At 39.1% G+C, this 17,935-nt stretch overlaps 1 protein-coding gene across 3 annotated transcripts in view; it reads right to left on the reverse strand.

Moving 5' to 3' along the window:
• Positions 1-17,935, reverse strand: part of OXCT1 (3-oxoacid CoA-transferase 1) — a gene marked incomplete at its 5' end in the record, with an annotated part of 133,339 nt that overhangs the window by 66,171 nt on the left and 49,233 nt on the right. For all 3 annotated transcript variants that reach the window (XM_084233777.1, XM_084233778.1, XM_084233776.1), the window contains 4 exons: positions 1,431-1,479; positions 1,917-2,011; positions 4,109-4,226; positions 5,478-5,585. In XM_084233777.1, the coding sequence (XP_084089903.1) occupies positions 1,431-1,479; positions 1,917-2,011; positions 4,109-4,226; positions 5,478-5,585 (370 nt within the window). The remainder of the gene's footprint in view (positions 1-1,430; positions 1,480-1,916; positions 2,012-4,108; positions 4,227-5,477; positions 5,586-17,935) is intronic.

The raw sequence follows: 17,935 nt of genomic DNA on the forward strand, positions 1-17,935 counted from the left end.
AGAAGCTGTTTTACTTCCAAAAATTCTAAGTATCAAACAGCAATTCTACTTGGCAGCTGGCCTTTATGTTTGGCTCATATTGCTTCTCTTCTGAGATTTACACATACTATTTTTGAATGTGAAGTAAGAATACTTTTGTGGGGGTAGAGTGAATAGGAATAAAAGAAGGTTGGAGGAAATTAAACTAGAACAAAATTAGCTTCTTTCAGGCAGCCCCATTATAAGATAACCTTTGCCCCTACATAGAGACTGGATTGCTTTGAGCTTCGCAGTAAGGAAAGCCAAAAGGTCTCACCTGCGTTTGCTCCTCTAGGTTGCTACATGCGACCCTATGTCCCAGTTAAAAAAAGCCTAAAAATAAGGGCCTCCCCGGTGGTGCAAGGGGTTAGGACGCAACCTATGAAGCCATCCACAGCCACTGCAGCACGAGTTTGATCCCCGGCCAGCCAGGGAGCTACCCACATGGCACAGCAGACCTCTCCTGACTCACTCGCTGCTCCCCTCAGCAGTGTAGTTCAGTCAGTCTGCCTGTTCTGTTACCTGCTCTGTCTCCGGTGAATCCTCTCACCCCCCACAACTCTGGCCTGTACCTCAGTTCCTGTATGTATAAATAAAAAAATCTTTAAAAAAAAAAAAAGCCTAATAATAAAAGGTAAAGCACCCGAATGCAATAACAAAGAAGACAAGGGTAAAGTGCACTCTTCAAAGAAACTGGATTTATCACTCACTTCACTGAGCAGTACTTGGGGGCACAGCGTACCCTTTGGAGATGATTTACCCACTCCAATGAAGACAGACGACAGTAAGCAACTCCTATAACAAGAAACCTAGTGCACTGGATCTTTTCTTTTTGCCCCTGGGGAATCCCTTCCCAGCCTTCTTGTCCTGAGAAAAAGACCCTTTTCAATGCTGGAATTGGCCAAAGGATGCAGCAGGAGACCCCGCCTCACCCTCACTAAGGTGCTGCACGATGGCCATGTCCCTATACCAGCTTCGTCCTGCAGGTTCCAGTTCCTGCTAGAGGTTCCTCTTTTCTACCACTGCCCCATAAGCCCTGTGTGTTATAGTAACTGTCGTCCATCCCCCTTGTCTCTTCCTCCATTCATCTCATTTCCCCCATTTGAGATGCTCTCTACTTATAGCCAGAAACCTGACTGACCCACCAAAGCTCTTGATGACATAATACACACATCCACCTGCAATTTTTCCTTTATCTTACTCTGTGTTAAATAAGAGGAGATCCCTGACAAGCAAGTCAGGCAAGGTAGGGACTAAGTAGGCTCTTCTCTCCTCCTCAACAAACAATACAGTGGCACATTCTGCAGGAAGAGACATAGAATTAAGTGTCCCCCCCCCTTACTATTATTTAGCATAGAACTAACTTAACAGCAAAGAAGAACTTTGGGGAAGTACATAATAAGTGAGTCTACCTGCGTTGATTAGATCTGCATCAACTTCATCTTGTAATGGATATGGACCCTGTGAAATAAAGCAATTGTCTAGTTAGTAAAAGAAGTTTCTCACTGAATCACACACTAATACTGTAATATCAACAACTTCTCCAAAAATTCTAGGAAATTATAATCAAAAGGCTGGAAATGAACTTTAAAAGAGTATTTGATGTTTTCATGACTCCATTTCTCATATTGACAAATCTTTTCAACAACCAACTGTGATTGGGCAAATGAAAACTATTATCTAAACATCACCAAAGTTTAAAAGCTATTAAAAGTGCAGGTGAAAAATGTAACACTACAAGCTCACAATTACCAACACTTTATGGAAGTTAAATATTTCATTATGATAATAAAAAGAGAAAAATAAGGTTGGGAACTTTAAGTTAACAACTCTTAGTTATAGGAAGATTTCACTATATGAAATACAGTGGATAAATAAAACTTAAATTTCCATCTTACCAAACCCAGGACTCCATTTTCACTCTGCAGATGGACAGTCAAATTTGGACTAATGAAGTTACTGGCCAGAAGCGGGATTCCTATGCCCAAGTTAGCTGGAAAAAAAGATGTTAAGGTCCAGCATGTAAAAGGTAGAGAGATTATGTCATAAACCATAAACCTATATATGTAAGTCTGAACAGAAGCCTTCTTTGAAGGCACTTGATCTAAATATAATCACAAAATACATTATTTGATTACCCTTTAGACACACTTTGTAAGTTTTTTTAAGATCTCTAATTAATCACAGCTTTTTCAGTAACATTAAAATGCTTTCCCACAAAGATACCGGAAGGTGAAGAGAAAGGTGGTACTCTGATAACATTGTATTAACAGTGAGATCTTTATGAATCAAGGCCAGAAAAAATAGTTTGTATAATGCTGCCATACTGCAGACAAAAAGGCCAGCAGGAAACTCAATGGACCAGGTCACTTCTTGTGGATTCAGTAAGACTATGATGCAGCAAACGACAGCTACTTGGTTCAACTCCTATCAGATCACAATGGAGCACAATATAGTGTCACTTGAATTTCACTTTTCACTGTGACATAAAGAACATACTGATTCTATCATGAGCAGGTACTTTAGGGCAAGGCCACCCAAATTACAAGCCTTATACCATAATTATTTCATCACATTCTATCATTTTCTCCATTCTTTTAACTTTCTACTGAGCCACATACCAAGGAAAGAAAAGTTTGCATGCTTTGAATTGAAAAAGTGGGTGATATGGAAAAGCAATTGATATGAGCTGACTTACAAATACTTTCCATATACAACACACTACGGTGAATTAAAAAACACCTATAAGCCATTATCATCTAAAATCAGTGATATCATACAGTCAATATTTAAATATCAGTGATAAACCAACTGGCTGGAGATGAGGAAAAAACTCATTGGCCAACTTCCACCTGCCCACTTCCATTTAGCGGACTCTACAGTTCATTGATTACAGAGGTGAAGAGGAGGCACTACTATAATCTCTCCCTAAGTGAATTCTCCATGTAACACAAAGCACAAACTGGGAAAAAAGAAAAATGATATGGCAGATGTCAAAAGAAAACAGAAAAGGAGAGCTCTCTTCGTTGCTATCAGTCAACAAGACTATCTTCATGGACTAGGAGAAGCTCACAGAATGAGTACACCTGTCATGTTTCAAGTCCTCCTGTCCTGTACCTTGAGCTATTCCTTTACTGTATTCAAGCAGCAACATTTAATTTGCATAATTTGTACTGATATGTATTATTTGTCTTATATAGTTAAATAGTTTGTAGCAAACTGATGAACAGACTCCCTGTGATTTGAATTCATTGAAAACTCAGGCACTATTAGTACTAATTTATCTCTACCTACCTCTTTTCTGACAAAGAATCTAAGGCAGATTTTGAATCAGTCATTGAATACCATTGCAAAACATCAGATATGAAAGGGTACACTCGTGGGACTTTTGTCAAGGGAAACATGGGGTTGTTAAGAAGTTGGATCTGATGTTTCAATGAGTATGCAAATATCAGGATAGAGAGAAAGTAAATAGTACTGGTTATAACTAGTACTTGGGAGAGTTGAAATCCTCATTTGGAATAAGCTCTTTTCTCAACAACCCCCAGTCAAATGCCAGATTGTACTGAAATCCATGGTATATTACAAAATAGCTAAGCAAAGTTTTGATGGCCATCCAGTTTCAAGATTACAGATTATACTCCAGTTTTATATATCTTGGTATCTTTAAGATATAAGCCATATTTTGTAATACTTGGTGGACTGCTTTAAAAGTTACAATAGGGGGCCTCCCTGGTGGCACAAGGGGTTAAGATGCAACCTGTGAAGCTATCTGCAGCCACTGCAGCACGAGTTCAATCCCCAGCCAGGGTGGTGACTCACATGGCGCAGCAGACCTCTCCTGACACGCCCGCTGCTCCCCTCAACAGTGTATTTCAGTCAATCTGCCTGTTCTGTTCCCCACTCTATCTCTGGTGAATCCTCTTAACCCCCGCCCACACACACATCAGGCCTGTACCCCAGTTCATGTATGCATAAATAAATAATTTTAAAAAGTTGCAATAGACTAGAGAACGATCACGCTACAGGAGGCCTAAAAACCTGGGAAAAGTGAAAACGTCTCTTCCCGTCCCGGGAAGACCAAGGATACCGAACATGCCGTCCTCAAATTCTAGAGCCGCCCGCTTGATGATGCGCTCCCTCACGCTGTCACCGGGTTTGCCAGATTTGGCCTTCACCTCGTCCCCTGCTTTCCGGACTGATAAACGCTTTAAAGTAAACAGAAATAAATTATTCATGATTGTGATGTACCTTCTATTTTTTATCACTGCTGAAAATACATGCTTTTACCACAAAAAAATAATCTCTCCTGTTACTACTATGAGACAAATCTGCAATTATAAAACAGAATTTTAAAAAAGAATAACATGGGTGACATTTGATGACAGATTTTATTTTCTAGAAAGTAAGTAAAAGCGGTCAGATTTGAAGAGGAAGACATACTTTTCCTGTCTCTTTGAAATAAATAATCGCTCTGTTACTGTCACCTTGACTGCTACCACTTTTATCCTTAAGACACCTACAACTGAATCTCATCAGGTGCTCAGGGAGAAGCCAGAACAAAGAAAAAGGGATAGACCTTGGGATCTGTTTTTGCAGGCCTGTCAGGAGGTGTTTACCAAGTGTTGCTGCTGCCAATTGCTTATTTCCACCTGCAGAGTCTAGACTGGTTTGCTACAAGTGCATCACAGGGAATCAAAGAAATATCCAGAAACCAGTCAGGAAACAATTTTCATTGCTAAATCTTCTTGACACAGACTCTGGTTCCTGTTTGTAAATGTCCCATTCTTTCTCCCTAGCTCCTGATGCCACTTTTAGATTGCAGAATGTCTATTTTATGTCCACAGGGTAGAGAGCACCTCTGATTCCAATAGCTCCTAGGGCATGTATATTTTGTTGCTGATTGCTGGAGACTTGAATCTGCATAACAATTGTGTCCTAGCAAGTCTTTCTCCAAGGTTCTCAGTAGCTTTGGTATATCTGCAATGCTCATGATAGCCACTTTGAGCCATGATTTTATACCTACCAGCTGCCTAGCACCCATCACTAATGGGAAATGATGTTCTCTGTAAAGCGCAAAGCAACTTCAAGATAGATAGACATTTCTGTACAATCACATCAAGAGCCTGGCAGGGGTAAAGCTACCAAAGACCCAATAACCTTTCTCCACTGAGTCAGTCAAAATAATGCATCATAAATTAAGACAGTTATACAAGCCTAGAAGTCTAAGGAATCATTTAACCTGGGGATGTACATCCTGTGAACACAAAGCACTGCTGGGCTACACAGTTAGGCAGTTGGTCACATCCCCTCACAATGGACACATGAAAAGCTCCTACTAAGATCCAAAGCAAGACTTCATATTCAGCTCTAATTCCCTGTCACCTGAAGTGGTCACAGTGACATGTGTCATTGATAATCAGATCTATAAACAATGAAAAAGAAGCTAGGTCAGTTACCTCAATTCTTTTCTCATATTTTTCTCCCTTTATAAGGCGATGTACATAAATCTTAGGAATATGGATGTCTTCTGGGGCAAATGATCCAACATCCACAATTTCTTCAACCTAGGCAAAAAGAAAAATTTTTTAAAATTAAATAGTGAAAGCTTAAACTGAATTTTTTAATTAAAAGGCAAAGTAAATACATCTTCACCTCCAACTTAGGTTGAATATAGAATATAAAAATATATACATACACAAAAGAGGAGGATATGAGTATATATGTATATACTTACACATACACACCTACATATGAGAGAATGTGTGTGTGTTTGCGTGTGTGTGTGTGTGTATGTGTGTGTGTGTGTATAATATATCACACACTTTTGGACATCAAAATAAGAAATTCAAGTACATGTTTCTGAACATAAAATACAGAACATAAAGCCCCAGAACTTGGTCTGTGTCTAAAACAGTCTCAGTTACAAATGGTCAAGTGGTTTGTCAGTACAGCTGCTTGAACTTTCACAAAGTGCAGCTCAACTATGCAAAACTTGAAAGCACATTCCTTAAGCACAGATTTTCAAAATTATTGGTAAATTTATCATATCAAAGACAAAAATCTGTAACAACATCTGCTTGGGCAATTGAAGAGCTTTTTAAATATAGATACAAATGTTATTTGTAACCATTTTTAATTATTTCTGTTGTTAGCTTCGTACATGGTGACAGAATTGCAATCACTGAAATAATTTTACTTGAAGACAGATTATTAATTCCAATTATGGAAATTTCAGAAAGCTAATATTAAATAATAACTAGAAATGCTCAATGCAATTAGAATAAGGTCATTCACAGAGCAAAAGGGAATCTTATATTAATATGAAATGTCCCCAAATTAGTCTATTTTAGAATTTCTTTCAAAAAGGACCAAAAAAAATAGCTTTTTTAAAAAAACATAAAATAACACTCAGAAGCATCAATGCATTATTAAGGAACTGGTATCAAGTGAAGGACTAGAAAAACTCAATTAAACCTTGCTGTACGCAAAAAATTATCATTCTGATACCAGCAAAAACCATTATCTAGAGATTCTGATTATTCTAAGCATAATATATGCCTTGTCTTGAAACTACCAACTGAACTCTCCAAAAGTTTTCAAGGTTAAGCAGTCCTCAGATGCTATGAATGCCCACACCATGGTCTTCCCACAACAAAAGAATATGAGGGATTATAAGAGTCATTTTAGTTATTGTGTACTGTTCCAAAAAGCTGCAAGATAACAGGGCATATTGGATAAAAGCTGTAGTCTTTGATAAACAGAAGGGTCATGACCACAATCAAACAATAAATCCACAGGAGGATGGGTAAATATGTGGGAGTCCAGGATGACACCATGGGCAGAGACGCATACCCACATCCACCTGAGAAGGAGATGAGAGCGACGAGGTGCTCACCACCATTGCCCTCTGCCTTTCCTCCCAAGCCCCCTGTGCTCTGTGTGTCTTTTTTTTTTAAAGATTTATTTATTTATGCATACAAGAACCAGAGTACAGGCCAGAGGTGTGGGGAGTTGGGAGGGGGTGAAAGGATTCACCAGAGACAGAGTGGGGAACAGCACAGACAGGCTGACTGAAATACACTGTTGAGGGGAGCAGCGGGCGAGTCAGGAGAGGTCTGCTGCGCCATGTGGGTAGCTCCCTGCCTGGGGATCGAACTCATGTGGCAGTGGCTGAGGATAGCTTCATAGGTTGCAGCTTAACCCCTTGTGCCACAAGGGAGGCCCTGCTCTGTACGTCTTATCTGAGGGTGGTGACGAGGGGAAAAGGAGGCCCCTACAGACTAGGAGCAGATGCACTACTGCCACCTTCCTAGTGGCTGGAGCCACAAGGGCTCATTCCCTCCTTACACTGAAAGGAAATAAATTGAAATGCTAGTAACTATTACCTCTGGTTAAGGTCTTTTTTTGTTTCCCTTTTACTTTTTTACAAATTGCAAATATAATTTTTTAAAAAGGCAATAGTTTCCAAAACTATGAAATACCTAAGTGGAAGATGTGACAAATTCCTTAGTTAGATATGTACCAGAAAGGCATGATAAAAAAGAAAACAGAGACACTTAAGAAAAACTGTGGCTTCTAAACTCTAAAAGCATTTACAATGTGTTGAAACAAATTAAGGAAAGCTTTTTTTGCCTATGTTTTTGAAAATAATAATGTGTGTTATTCTCCATGCTAAATGCTGTTCCAAACATTCATTATCTCTTGCTTGAGATACTGTAGCAGCTTCCTAATTCCTAATTGGTCTCCCTGCTTCATCCTTCAGCAAGGGCAAGAAGCATAATGAGGAAAAAAAATTACACTTCTCACTGAAGCCAGAAATATTGATAGTAACCAATCACTATTTAATTCTAATTCCACCAGGAGGAAGCACAAAATTAAGAGAAAATTTCTTTACTAAGGGCAAATGCATCCTGGCTTTCACAACAGACTGAAAGAACATGTCCTGGTAAAGCAACTCTGATGAAATGCAGGAATCTGGTGAAACGTAATCAGTTCCACACTTTGTCATCCTAATATGAATGATTTTCATATTGTTGAAAATGCATGTGCAGCAATTGTCAAAACAATATCAACACTCAACAGTATTGAAAATTTCTATACAAAAATCAAAGCTTTCCTAGAGTTAGTTTGCAGAGTTAATGGCAAAGGAAGGAAATATTTGAAATACAAACCAAAAGAAGACAACATATGTTTGCAGACAATCTGCGAAAAGTTTAAAAAAAAAAACCAAAACGGAAGCGGCAGAACTATCTCCAGGCTGGCTCTTGCAAGGAATGAAGGCTTTGGTGCACTCCTGTGTGATCTTGAGAAAGAGAAGTACAAAAGAAACAATGTGAGGGGAAAGTCCAGTGAGTTCAGGTGACACCCTAGTGTCAAAGAAATCTGAAAAGAGACAGACAAACTGGGTTTGCTAAGGAAAAGGTAACGCTACTATAGCACTCACTACAGCAGACACGCACCTGAAATCAGAAGTGGGAAAACAGAATGAAGAACCAAGAAAAGGCCTCAGTGCAAGGCAATGAGCATGTCTGTGTGTCTTCAGACAAAATCAGGATGGAGGGAAGGTAGCTGAGATAGACCCACCTTTTCCCTGGCAGCACACAGTGTCCTGAGCACCAGGTGCTACACCGAGAAAGCCAGATATGCTAGGCTCCTCTAATTAGTACTTGTCTTCAGTGGTTAACAGGAAAACAGAGGCTAGGAAATGTTCATTCTTACTGATTTGAACTTTGTTTTAAAAGGTTGCTTTCTCTGCTCTGCAGCCTTTCTATTTAATAATTCTGAAAAGCTTTATTTTAAAGTCCAGAGAAAAAAATTCATCCTTTGGTGACAATGCTTTTTTTTTTTTTTTTTGGAGGGGGGGGTTTATTTTTATTTTTTATTTTATTTGTACAAGAGCCGGGGTACAGTCCAGATGCACGGGAGGGTGAGAGGACTCACCAGACAGAGCAGGGGACAGAACAGGCAGACTGACGAAATACACTGCTGAGGGGAGCAGCGGGCAAGACAGGAGAGGTCTGCTCACCATGCGGGTTGCTCCAAGGTTGGCGGGGATCTAACCGGCACTGCAGAGGCTGCGGACAGCTTCAAAGCGCTGCGCTCAACCGCCTGCGCCACCAGTGAGGCCCAATGCTTTTGTTTTTATTTGGCAAACATTATTTGTAGCTCAGGTAAGGGAACAGAGGCATGGCAGGACAATAACTTTCTTGGTTTTTATGCTTTTTTTTTTTTTTTTTTTTTAGTGACCACCTCAATCTGCTAAGGCCACAAAAAAAGGCCCAACACTTAAGACTTAGTAAAGAAAGCTGCACCCTGCAAACCTCCTGTGATTTATAATGTGAGGGCTCTGTGGGAGGAAGGGGAGGGCTTGCATGGCAGATTTTTCTCCCAAATCATTTTGAGTTTCAAAAGGTTTAGGAAGAACATTCTTCTTTTGCCAATATATGAAAAAGCAGACAGCAACAACCAGTAATGTTTAGAATCATTAAAATAAAAAACAAAACACTAAGTAACTCTAAATTAGCAAAGAGCTGTGGAAAACTCAAAAAGTGTAAGAGGGAGGCAATGAATAATAACAGAAACAGTTCACAAGTTAGATGCAGAGGGGCTCTGATACTAAGAGTAGAAACGTTGAAGGGGAAATAAGGAGAAGTAGGTAGGTCAGCATGCAAGGTTTCCTTCCCCAAAATCCAAAAGAGCAAAAAGGGGCAAAAAATACATATTACAAAAAATCCAAAGGTGCAAGTAGGTACCTAGCTTCTCAAGCTTCCTGCTGAAGGATGATATTAAAAATAGGTGAAAAGGGCATAAAAGTTGAAAAGACCTGAAACAAGTACACAGGGCCTCAGAAGTCTACACAGAATGCACATACTGAAATAGGGAGTGGGTGTTAATGAATCTACACCCCTCAAAAAGGTTGGTAAATACCGTTACATTATTAAATATGGTGGATGGGATCTTATACCAATGGACATTCTACAACATCCAGTGAAAACAAGCTGATGAAAGAACACTCTATGTGAAAAAAATATGCATGCCTGGGAAGCCACTGAGTGAACAGTGAAACATGGTAAAGTATATTCAAAGTGGGTTTAAAGGGAAAAAGAACATCACATTAATGGCCATGTAATCAGCGTGCTCACTGAGCTAAAGATGTAGATGACATATTTTTAATAGAAATGACAAAACTGGCTCAGATATAAAATGGTGGTATCATGATGGACGCCAATTATTTGAACATATTCTGCTCATCATGTACTGCTGATAAATTCTCTATTGCCTTCTGACAAGTTCTATCTTCCAGAATGAAACAGTGAGAAAAACCATGATTCTGCACTCCTAATCGACAAGGACGGATTGCTTAATAAAGTAGAAATGATGGCAACCCTGAAAGAAGGTGACAATATAAAATTGGAATTTGTAATAGACCAGGAACTGAATGCTGGGCACATATAAAAAAGCACCCTGGTCTTTGAAGAAAAGCATATTTTGAAAATAGCAGGATCAAGTGGTCAGAGACTCTAACAAATGGGCATATGGGTTCTGGAAATTCCCATTAGGAGGTACATGACAACAGGCCATCTTGATGATGAAAAAAACATCACACGAGGAGTGAATATAATAAGGACAGCATGGATAGCTGTGTGTTTACTCATATTTTAAAAGGGCTTATACAAGGGAGACAGGGATGACAGGACAAATGAAATCCCATGAGACCTTAAGAAATATGTCAAAAGGTTAAAAATTGGAACGGGATAAGTCATCCAAAATGCTACCAATGATGAAAGAGTAGTTTGTGAGGGTGATGTTGCTGCTGCTGCCGCTGGAGAATTCAGAAAGGCCACTTCTCAAGACAGATGACAGAAAGACAACATGGCAGTTTAAGTCCATTTGCTCCAGACCTCCCCATCAGGGAGAAGGAAAAGGTAGAACTAATACGGCTGAGGAATTGAATGAATTCCAAGAAGAGGTACACCAAGGTTTTCGGAACTAATTCTAGGCTATCAACTCAAAAAAAAAAAGGGTTATCAGAGGGGACAGGGGGTGCAAAAAGGGACAGGGGAGGGAGGCCAAGAGAATGTTGTTACAGGTGGTTTGCTAAAAAGGGTAGCAGAACTTGCACATATGGAAGAACAAAAATCTAAGCCCCAAATTAAAATATAATAATAATTTTTTTTCATTATTATTATACTCTGGATCAAAGCCCTTAAAAAATTGTATCCAGGGCCTCCCCGGTGGCGCAGCGGTTGAGCGCTGGGTTGTGAAGCTGCCAGTGGCCTCTGCGGCTTCGGTTCGATCCCCCGGCTGCTCCCCGGCCACTGGAGGAGGGTCCCACATGGCGCGCAGACCTCTCCTGCCGCCCGCTGCTCCCCTCAGCAGTGTACTTCGTCAGTCTGCCTGCTCTACTACCGGCTCTGGCTCTGGTGAATTCTCTCACCCTCCCGCACTTCTGACTGTACCCAGTGCATGTATAACCAACCAAACAAACAAAAAAACAAATAAATAAATAACATGCCTCTATAAAAAAAAATATATATATATAAAAAAGAAAACAGTCCCACTAAAAAAAATTGTATCCAAAAATTTTTAAAGAGCCTGAAAAAAAAGATCACAGAATGACAGTCATGTGGAAAATTGTAGAGATGTCTACAGTTAGAGACAGGAAAATATACTTTTCCAAACTGGTGCTCGATTCACAGTAATATTCTAAAGTGGATTATTAAACAGTCTGTAAGGTCATAAACAGAGAAAAGATGTGTTAGACACCAGTACAAATTTCAACCCTGACCAAGCCATCCCACAGATGAGCTTCATTAATTTGCAGAACTGCCTAGTGCATTTTCAGACCAGGAGAAAAGCAGCGTATGATTTTGCAAAGCACCCAACCAAGTCCGTCACACAAGAGTTTTACAGACACAGTGGGAAAATGGGGCTTGGATTTAATGACTTTAGATCAACAAATAGAAATGAAATATCCACTAGCTACAGCAATAGGAAACTGATAGTCTGTTCTGGGTAAATGACTACTTGAAGAACCACATTTGAAACCTGACATTGCCTTAGAAGTCTGCAATGTTGTGGTTTTTGACTTTGGAAGGAACAGATACTTCTATATGAACATGATGAAGCTACGAAGTCTGTTCTCTCTCTCATTCTAACACACACACACACACACACACACACACACAACCTATAAAATCCTTCCTAGGATTTCAGAGCATTGGTTCATAAACATGCTCCCACCAAGGAGACCCCAAACTGGGAGAGAACCCCAGCTTCAGCAGTTTGATGTCTTTGGTCCCATACTGCCCAGCATCTTTATCAAAGCATTAAATGGAGGCAGAGAAAACATTCTGAGTCCATTATGATTAAGGGGCAAGGGCAGGGGTGCAATAGGCAGTTCTGAACAAATGCATCCCCATCTCTGTTAGAGAAGACCATCTCAGGCACATGACTTCCAAGGAGACACCAAAAGTTTGTGTTAAAAAACAAACAGGGGCTTCCCTGATGGCCCAGTGGTTGAGCGCTGGACTGTGAAGCTGCCTGCAGCCTCTGCAGCGCCGGTTCGATCCCCGGCCACCGGCGAGGGTCCCACATGGTGCGCAGACCTCTCCTGCCGCACCCGCTGCTCCCCTCAGCAGTGTATTTCGTCGGTGGTCTGCCTGTTCTGTTCCCCACTCTGTCTCTGGTGAATTCCCTTACCCTCCCACGCTTCTGCCTGTACCCAGTGCTTCTATAAATAAATAAACAAATCTTTAAAAAATAAAAATAAAAAACAAACAATATTTGGGCCTCCCCGGTGGCACAGGAGGTTGAGCGCCGTGCTGTGAAGCTGTCCGCAGCCTCAGCAGTGCGGGTTCGATCCCGGCCGGCTGGCAAGACTCCCACATGGTGCGGCAGATCTCTCCTGTCTTGCCCGCTGCTCCCCTCAGCAATGTATTTCAGTACATCTGCCTGTTCTGCTCCCTGCTCTATCTCTGGTGAATCCTCTCACCCTCCTACGCCTCTGGCCTGTACCCCAGCTCTTATATAAAAATAAATAAATCTTAAAATACAAACAAAAAACAAACAGTATTCAAGGAGTCCAATCACTCTGTTAATGCTCCAAGAACAGTATGCCCCTAGAGCAAACTTATTATCTTTACGCCACAATTAAAAAGTCTTTTCCTTGAAATCAAATGAGATCTTTCTTACAATTAAAAAAGAGTGCCTAAGACAATATTCCCTCTAGTTTTAATAGCAAGAATATTTGTACTTCAGCTGATCATTAGTTTCCTTTAAAAAATAAGTACTCCCAACTACAGAAGTATTTTTTGACATCTTCTGGTTCACTCATGTTTGCCATTATAGTATAATTTTTTTCAATCTATTCTAGTTCCATTCTACATTCTTCTATTGCTTTTCTTTCTTCCTCTAATGCTACTTTTAATTGATGTTATCTGGTATATTTTCTGTGTTCTGTAAGCTGTTTTGTATCATCTCTGAAACAAAATGGGTGAAGGTGAAACCCTACACTTACTTATCCTGGAGAATGACAGGAGGCCAGAAAGAACAGCTGATACCATGAAGATACAAATTAGTCTCCACTGATTAGGAAACAAAACGTGCTAATATTAACTTTATTAAATTCAGCAGGGATCAGAGTTAATATTCTAAAATAAAATCCGGCCTAATAATCTTTTTGGAAAGGAAATTAAAGAGTTTCACTGACCACCAGCCCGATATAATGTGACAGATACCACAAAATGCCCAGGAACTTTCCTTTCTCCATTTGCTGTCCAATCTGAGCATTGATGACAATCACTTTCAACCCAATGTCCTTCATTACAAAACAAAAACTACTCTTTCTCCATGTCTCATTTAAACAAATGGAATGAGGAGGAAAAAGAAGCAGTCTGAACACTTTAGAAGAAAACTTTATCTAAATTAACTAAATTTTTAAAGCTATGACTAGAAACAAAATGAATGGAACATGTTGATCAAAAAAAGTAGTAGTTTTACTTCATTGACTATTCCTATGGTTTTCCAATTGTGTTTGTAAACAAATTTAAAATCAGTTTATGCTAAGTATTGTTTTCATTTCCATAACAAAACATTTAGTCCATACTGGTATTTTGCCAACATTTTTTATTTGACAAAAAAATGCCAACCTTCACTAAATAATTTAATAACATTAAGGCAATATTATAAACATCCAAATTTATTTGACATATCTTCTTCTAAAAGGAAATTGTATTAGGATTGTAGCAAATCCAGGAAAGTAATTAAAATGAGTTCATCTACCCAACAGAATTAAAATACTTCTAACACATTCATTCAAAGCACCAGCCTTATCTATAACGGTAAGAAAAATAATTACACCATTATCACATACCCCAACGAAAACAGGGAGAATTGATATAATTAACAAAACTGAACTAGAAACATTTTTCAATGAAGATATGGAGAAACAGGGAAAGACAGGATTTCACAGCCTATTAATGATGCAACTAAAACTTTAAAAGGTTACTCTTTAAGACTGTTTCCTTCCATTTGGGGCTGTTAATCATCCTTGCAGCTTTTTAAAATCCAAGAACACAGTATTTCACACTGTAAAGGAGAATTTGGTTAAACTCAACCATTTCTACAACACAGTTTAATGGCTGCTTAATCTAACAAGGATTTGACTTGAATTCAGCATGTAAATGACTCAATAAGCCCTAAATTTAAAATTATTTAGCTTATGCTGTGGAATAAGGGGGCTTTCTTCTTTTCACTTCCTCTTTTAAATATTCTCCATATGCTTTCATTTCTATGGAGCAGTAAGCAAAGTGGAATCTTAGTTATTTCATTAAGAAACTCTTTTCCTTGATTTAGCACAAGAAAGGTAGATACAAAATGTAAAAATAAACTTTAGAGTAAAATACCCTCTCTCTTCTCTCTCTGTAATTAAATTTCCAAAATTAGATCTTTAAAGTTCTAAAGAAATTCAAACACACCCGTTGTATTCTCAGTCGTGATTTCAGCACTAGGTCAAATGACCCTTCCTTACTACAAATAGCAGAGACACACATACAACCACAACCAGTTTTCTTGGTTTCACTTAATTCCAGTTTTTCTAAAAAGCTGATTTCAACTTCAAGTTCACACAGAAGAGAAGGACCAGGGCATCATTTACAACAATGACTGAAGCCTACTGTAGTGGGCAAAAATATGCAGGGGAAGGAGAAATGTCAAGGTACCACCTATTAAGGTTAAAAACTAAGACCCCACTCCTTGTCCAGCAGGCAGGTTTGGGAGGCTTGAATAGGTCAGGAAATTGATAAAGGTACCTTGGGGCCCAAACTGTAAGATCCATCACCATGACCAGGAAAACTAGCCCAGCCCCAGGAGTGCAGAAGCAGAAGCCAAGACATGTTACTATGTCAAGGACCAGACATCCCAGAGACAACTGGTGTGAAAAGCCCACAAAAACAGAGTATGAAAGAGAGCCTCAAATTCTTCTTCCTACACAGACATGCTTCTCTCATCTCATCCCCTACTCTCTTGCAGGGTATTTCAATAAATCGCCTTTTTTGGTCTCCACTCTGTTTCTGGTGAATTCTTTCACCCTTGTGCCTCCAGTCTCACCCCTATACCTACTGTGAAAAATGCTGACTGATCCAAAATCTACAACGTCTTCTTAGTAAACAGAGCTCATCCCCACAATTAACACCATATTTGAAAAGAATGACAACTAAAAGCATACTGATCTCTTAGAAAATAATTTTCTAGTAAGAGAAAAGTGTGATATAGTTGATAGAAAATGGTAATGATAACTCATTAATGCTAATACTTTGTAAGGGAGTGATTTTGTCCATAAGGTTCTAAAGTCATATATTTCACTGAGTGCTTTGGTGTTGGGTATGGTGCAGTAATAGACATCTGAGGAGGTGTGAACCTATATCCCTAATTCATAAGCAGTGTTGTAAATCAATGTTACCTCAAATATATAAATGTGTGTGTGTGTATATATATATGTACACATATATATATACATATATAAATAAAAAGATGACAAATATGATATAAAGAGTACTAGATTTGGTGTCAGAAGACAGAGATTCTGGTTTTAGCCCTAATATTATCCAGTACTATGGTCTTATGTGAGCCACTTAAAGTATTTCATCTCTAAAAGATGAGAAATGAACTTTAAATAATGCCTAATATTCTTCCCCGCCTTTGCACGGTCTAAGTCTACCTTTGTTCCTGAATGTTCTATAAAACAAGGTCATAAAATGTGCACATTAACATAAATATTTTTCTGATCATTCTGGGATGTTGAACACTCTAGACTAATTCCCTATTACTGGGTATACTTTGTTAAAAGTGACACGTGAATTTAATTCCATGGCAGTAAGTATATCATCAGTACCCATCTATTCTTACATATTTGTTAGGCCAATCCTGACTAACCGGGCTATTGTGTTTACAAGGCCAGTTTATTTGCACTGATTTATAACCCCTTGTATATCTAGTTAACTACCATATGGCTTGTTCTGCATTGGCTGAGTAATAAAAGCCTACTGAATGAGGCATGCTATCTATTCCAGACGGCATTAAAAGGCACACCTTGAGATGCAATGAGCCCAGAGCAGTCAGGAAGCTAGTCACAGTCACAGTAATACGGACAGGACTGACAGAACAGCTGGTGGCAGGTTATCAAGCCTCTTTATGCAGAGCCTGCACAGGCTCAGGTATAACCATCAGAAAGAACCACTGAGCTTAAGGCTTTTTTTGGTTGTTTTGTCTTTGTTTTTGTTTTTTGCTTTCTTAGAGCACAGAAGGATAATGATGTAAATTAAATAAAATGGGTAGAACATTTCTAAGCCTACAAAGTGATGCTTCTGTTTCAAATGTCTGGTTTGGAGAATCAAACAACATTCAATGACCATCTATGATGTGCCAGGCGTTCTGCTAGGTGCCGGGAACACAAGAAACACAAACAGGAAAAAGACAAGGCCCCATTAGGTGCTCACAGTCTAACGGAGGTGAAAGGAAAACCACTAATCACAGGATGGTATGGTAATCAACGCTCCATCAACAGAGGGAAAGTTCCCCTGAGAAAGCAAAAAATGAGACATGTAAAAGAGGACAAGGAGGGCATTCCAGGTAGTAGGACCAGCAAGGACAAAGGCCTGGGGTCAGGAAGAATGTGCAGAAATACTCCCTGTAAAAGGATTTAGTGTGTGCAGGAACCAGAGTGGCAAAAAGAAGCAAAATTTATTTTATGGAATGAACAACCTAATTTTGGAAAAGACATTAGAAAGGGCAAAGCTAACCTGAACAAAAAAGAAATGTGATTTCCTTCATACTTCAAAAACCTCACAAGGGAGTTCACTTTAACTAATGCTACTAGGGCCCTTTCTTTTGATTACTGTGGCATCTTTCCAGAACGAAATCTTTAACACCTTGGCAATTACAGTCTCTCACTTTTACTAATGTTTGGTTGTGCACCTGGATTTTCTAGAGACCTAGTAAAAGGCCACTGGAAAATTTGAATATATTCTAATTTTAGGAGGCTGCCATATGCTAGATGCTCAAACTATAATAATGATACGTGCAGACATACGTTGATAGCAAATAGAACCAATAACACAAAAAGGGTCAGTGAGTAATGTTCTATCACTTCTCCTCTTACAATCTCTTAAGCCATTTATGTAAGCCATGACTTTAAAATGCCTTCTTTTTTCAAGTTATATTCTTGAACCACAACAATTTGGAAAGTAACTCCTAAAAAAAAAAAAAGCAGCTAATTTTTAAAATGAAACAATCTTGTATAAAGCTCTAATTATCACTTCAGCATTTGTAGATTAGATCTATATTTGAGGTAGAAAAAAATAACATTTTTGACAAGGTCTCTGGAAGGAGTGAGGAAAGCCGCTATTATTTTCAT

Source organism: Talpa europaea (genome assembly GCF_964194135.1).
Source record: "Talpa europaea genome assembly, chromosome: 5".
Lineage (NCBI taxonomy): Eukaryota > Metazoa > Chordata > Mammalia > Eulipotyphla > Talpidae > Talpa > Talpa europaea.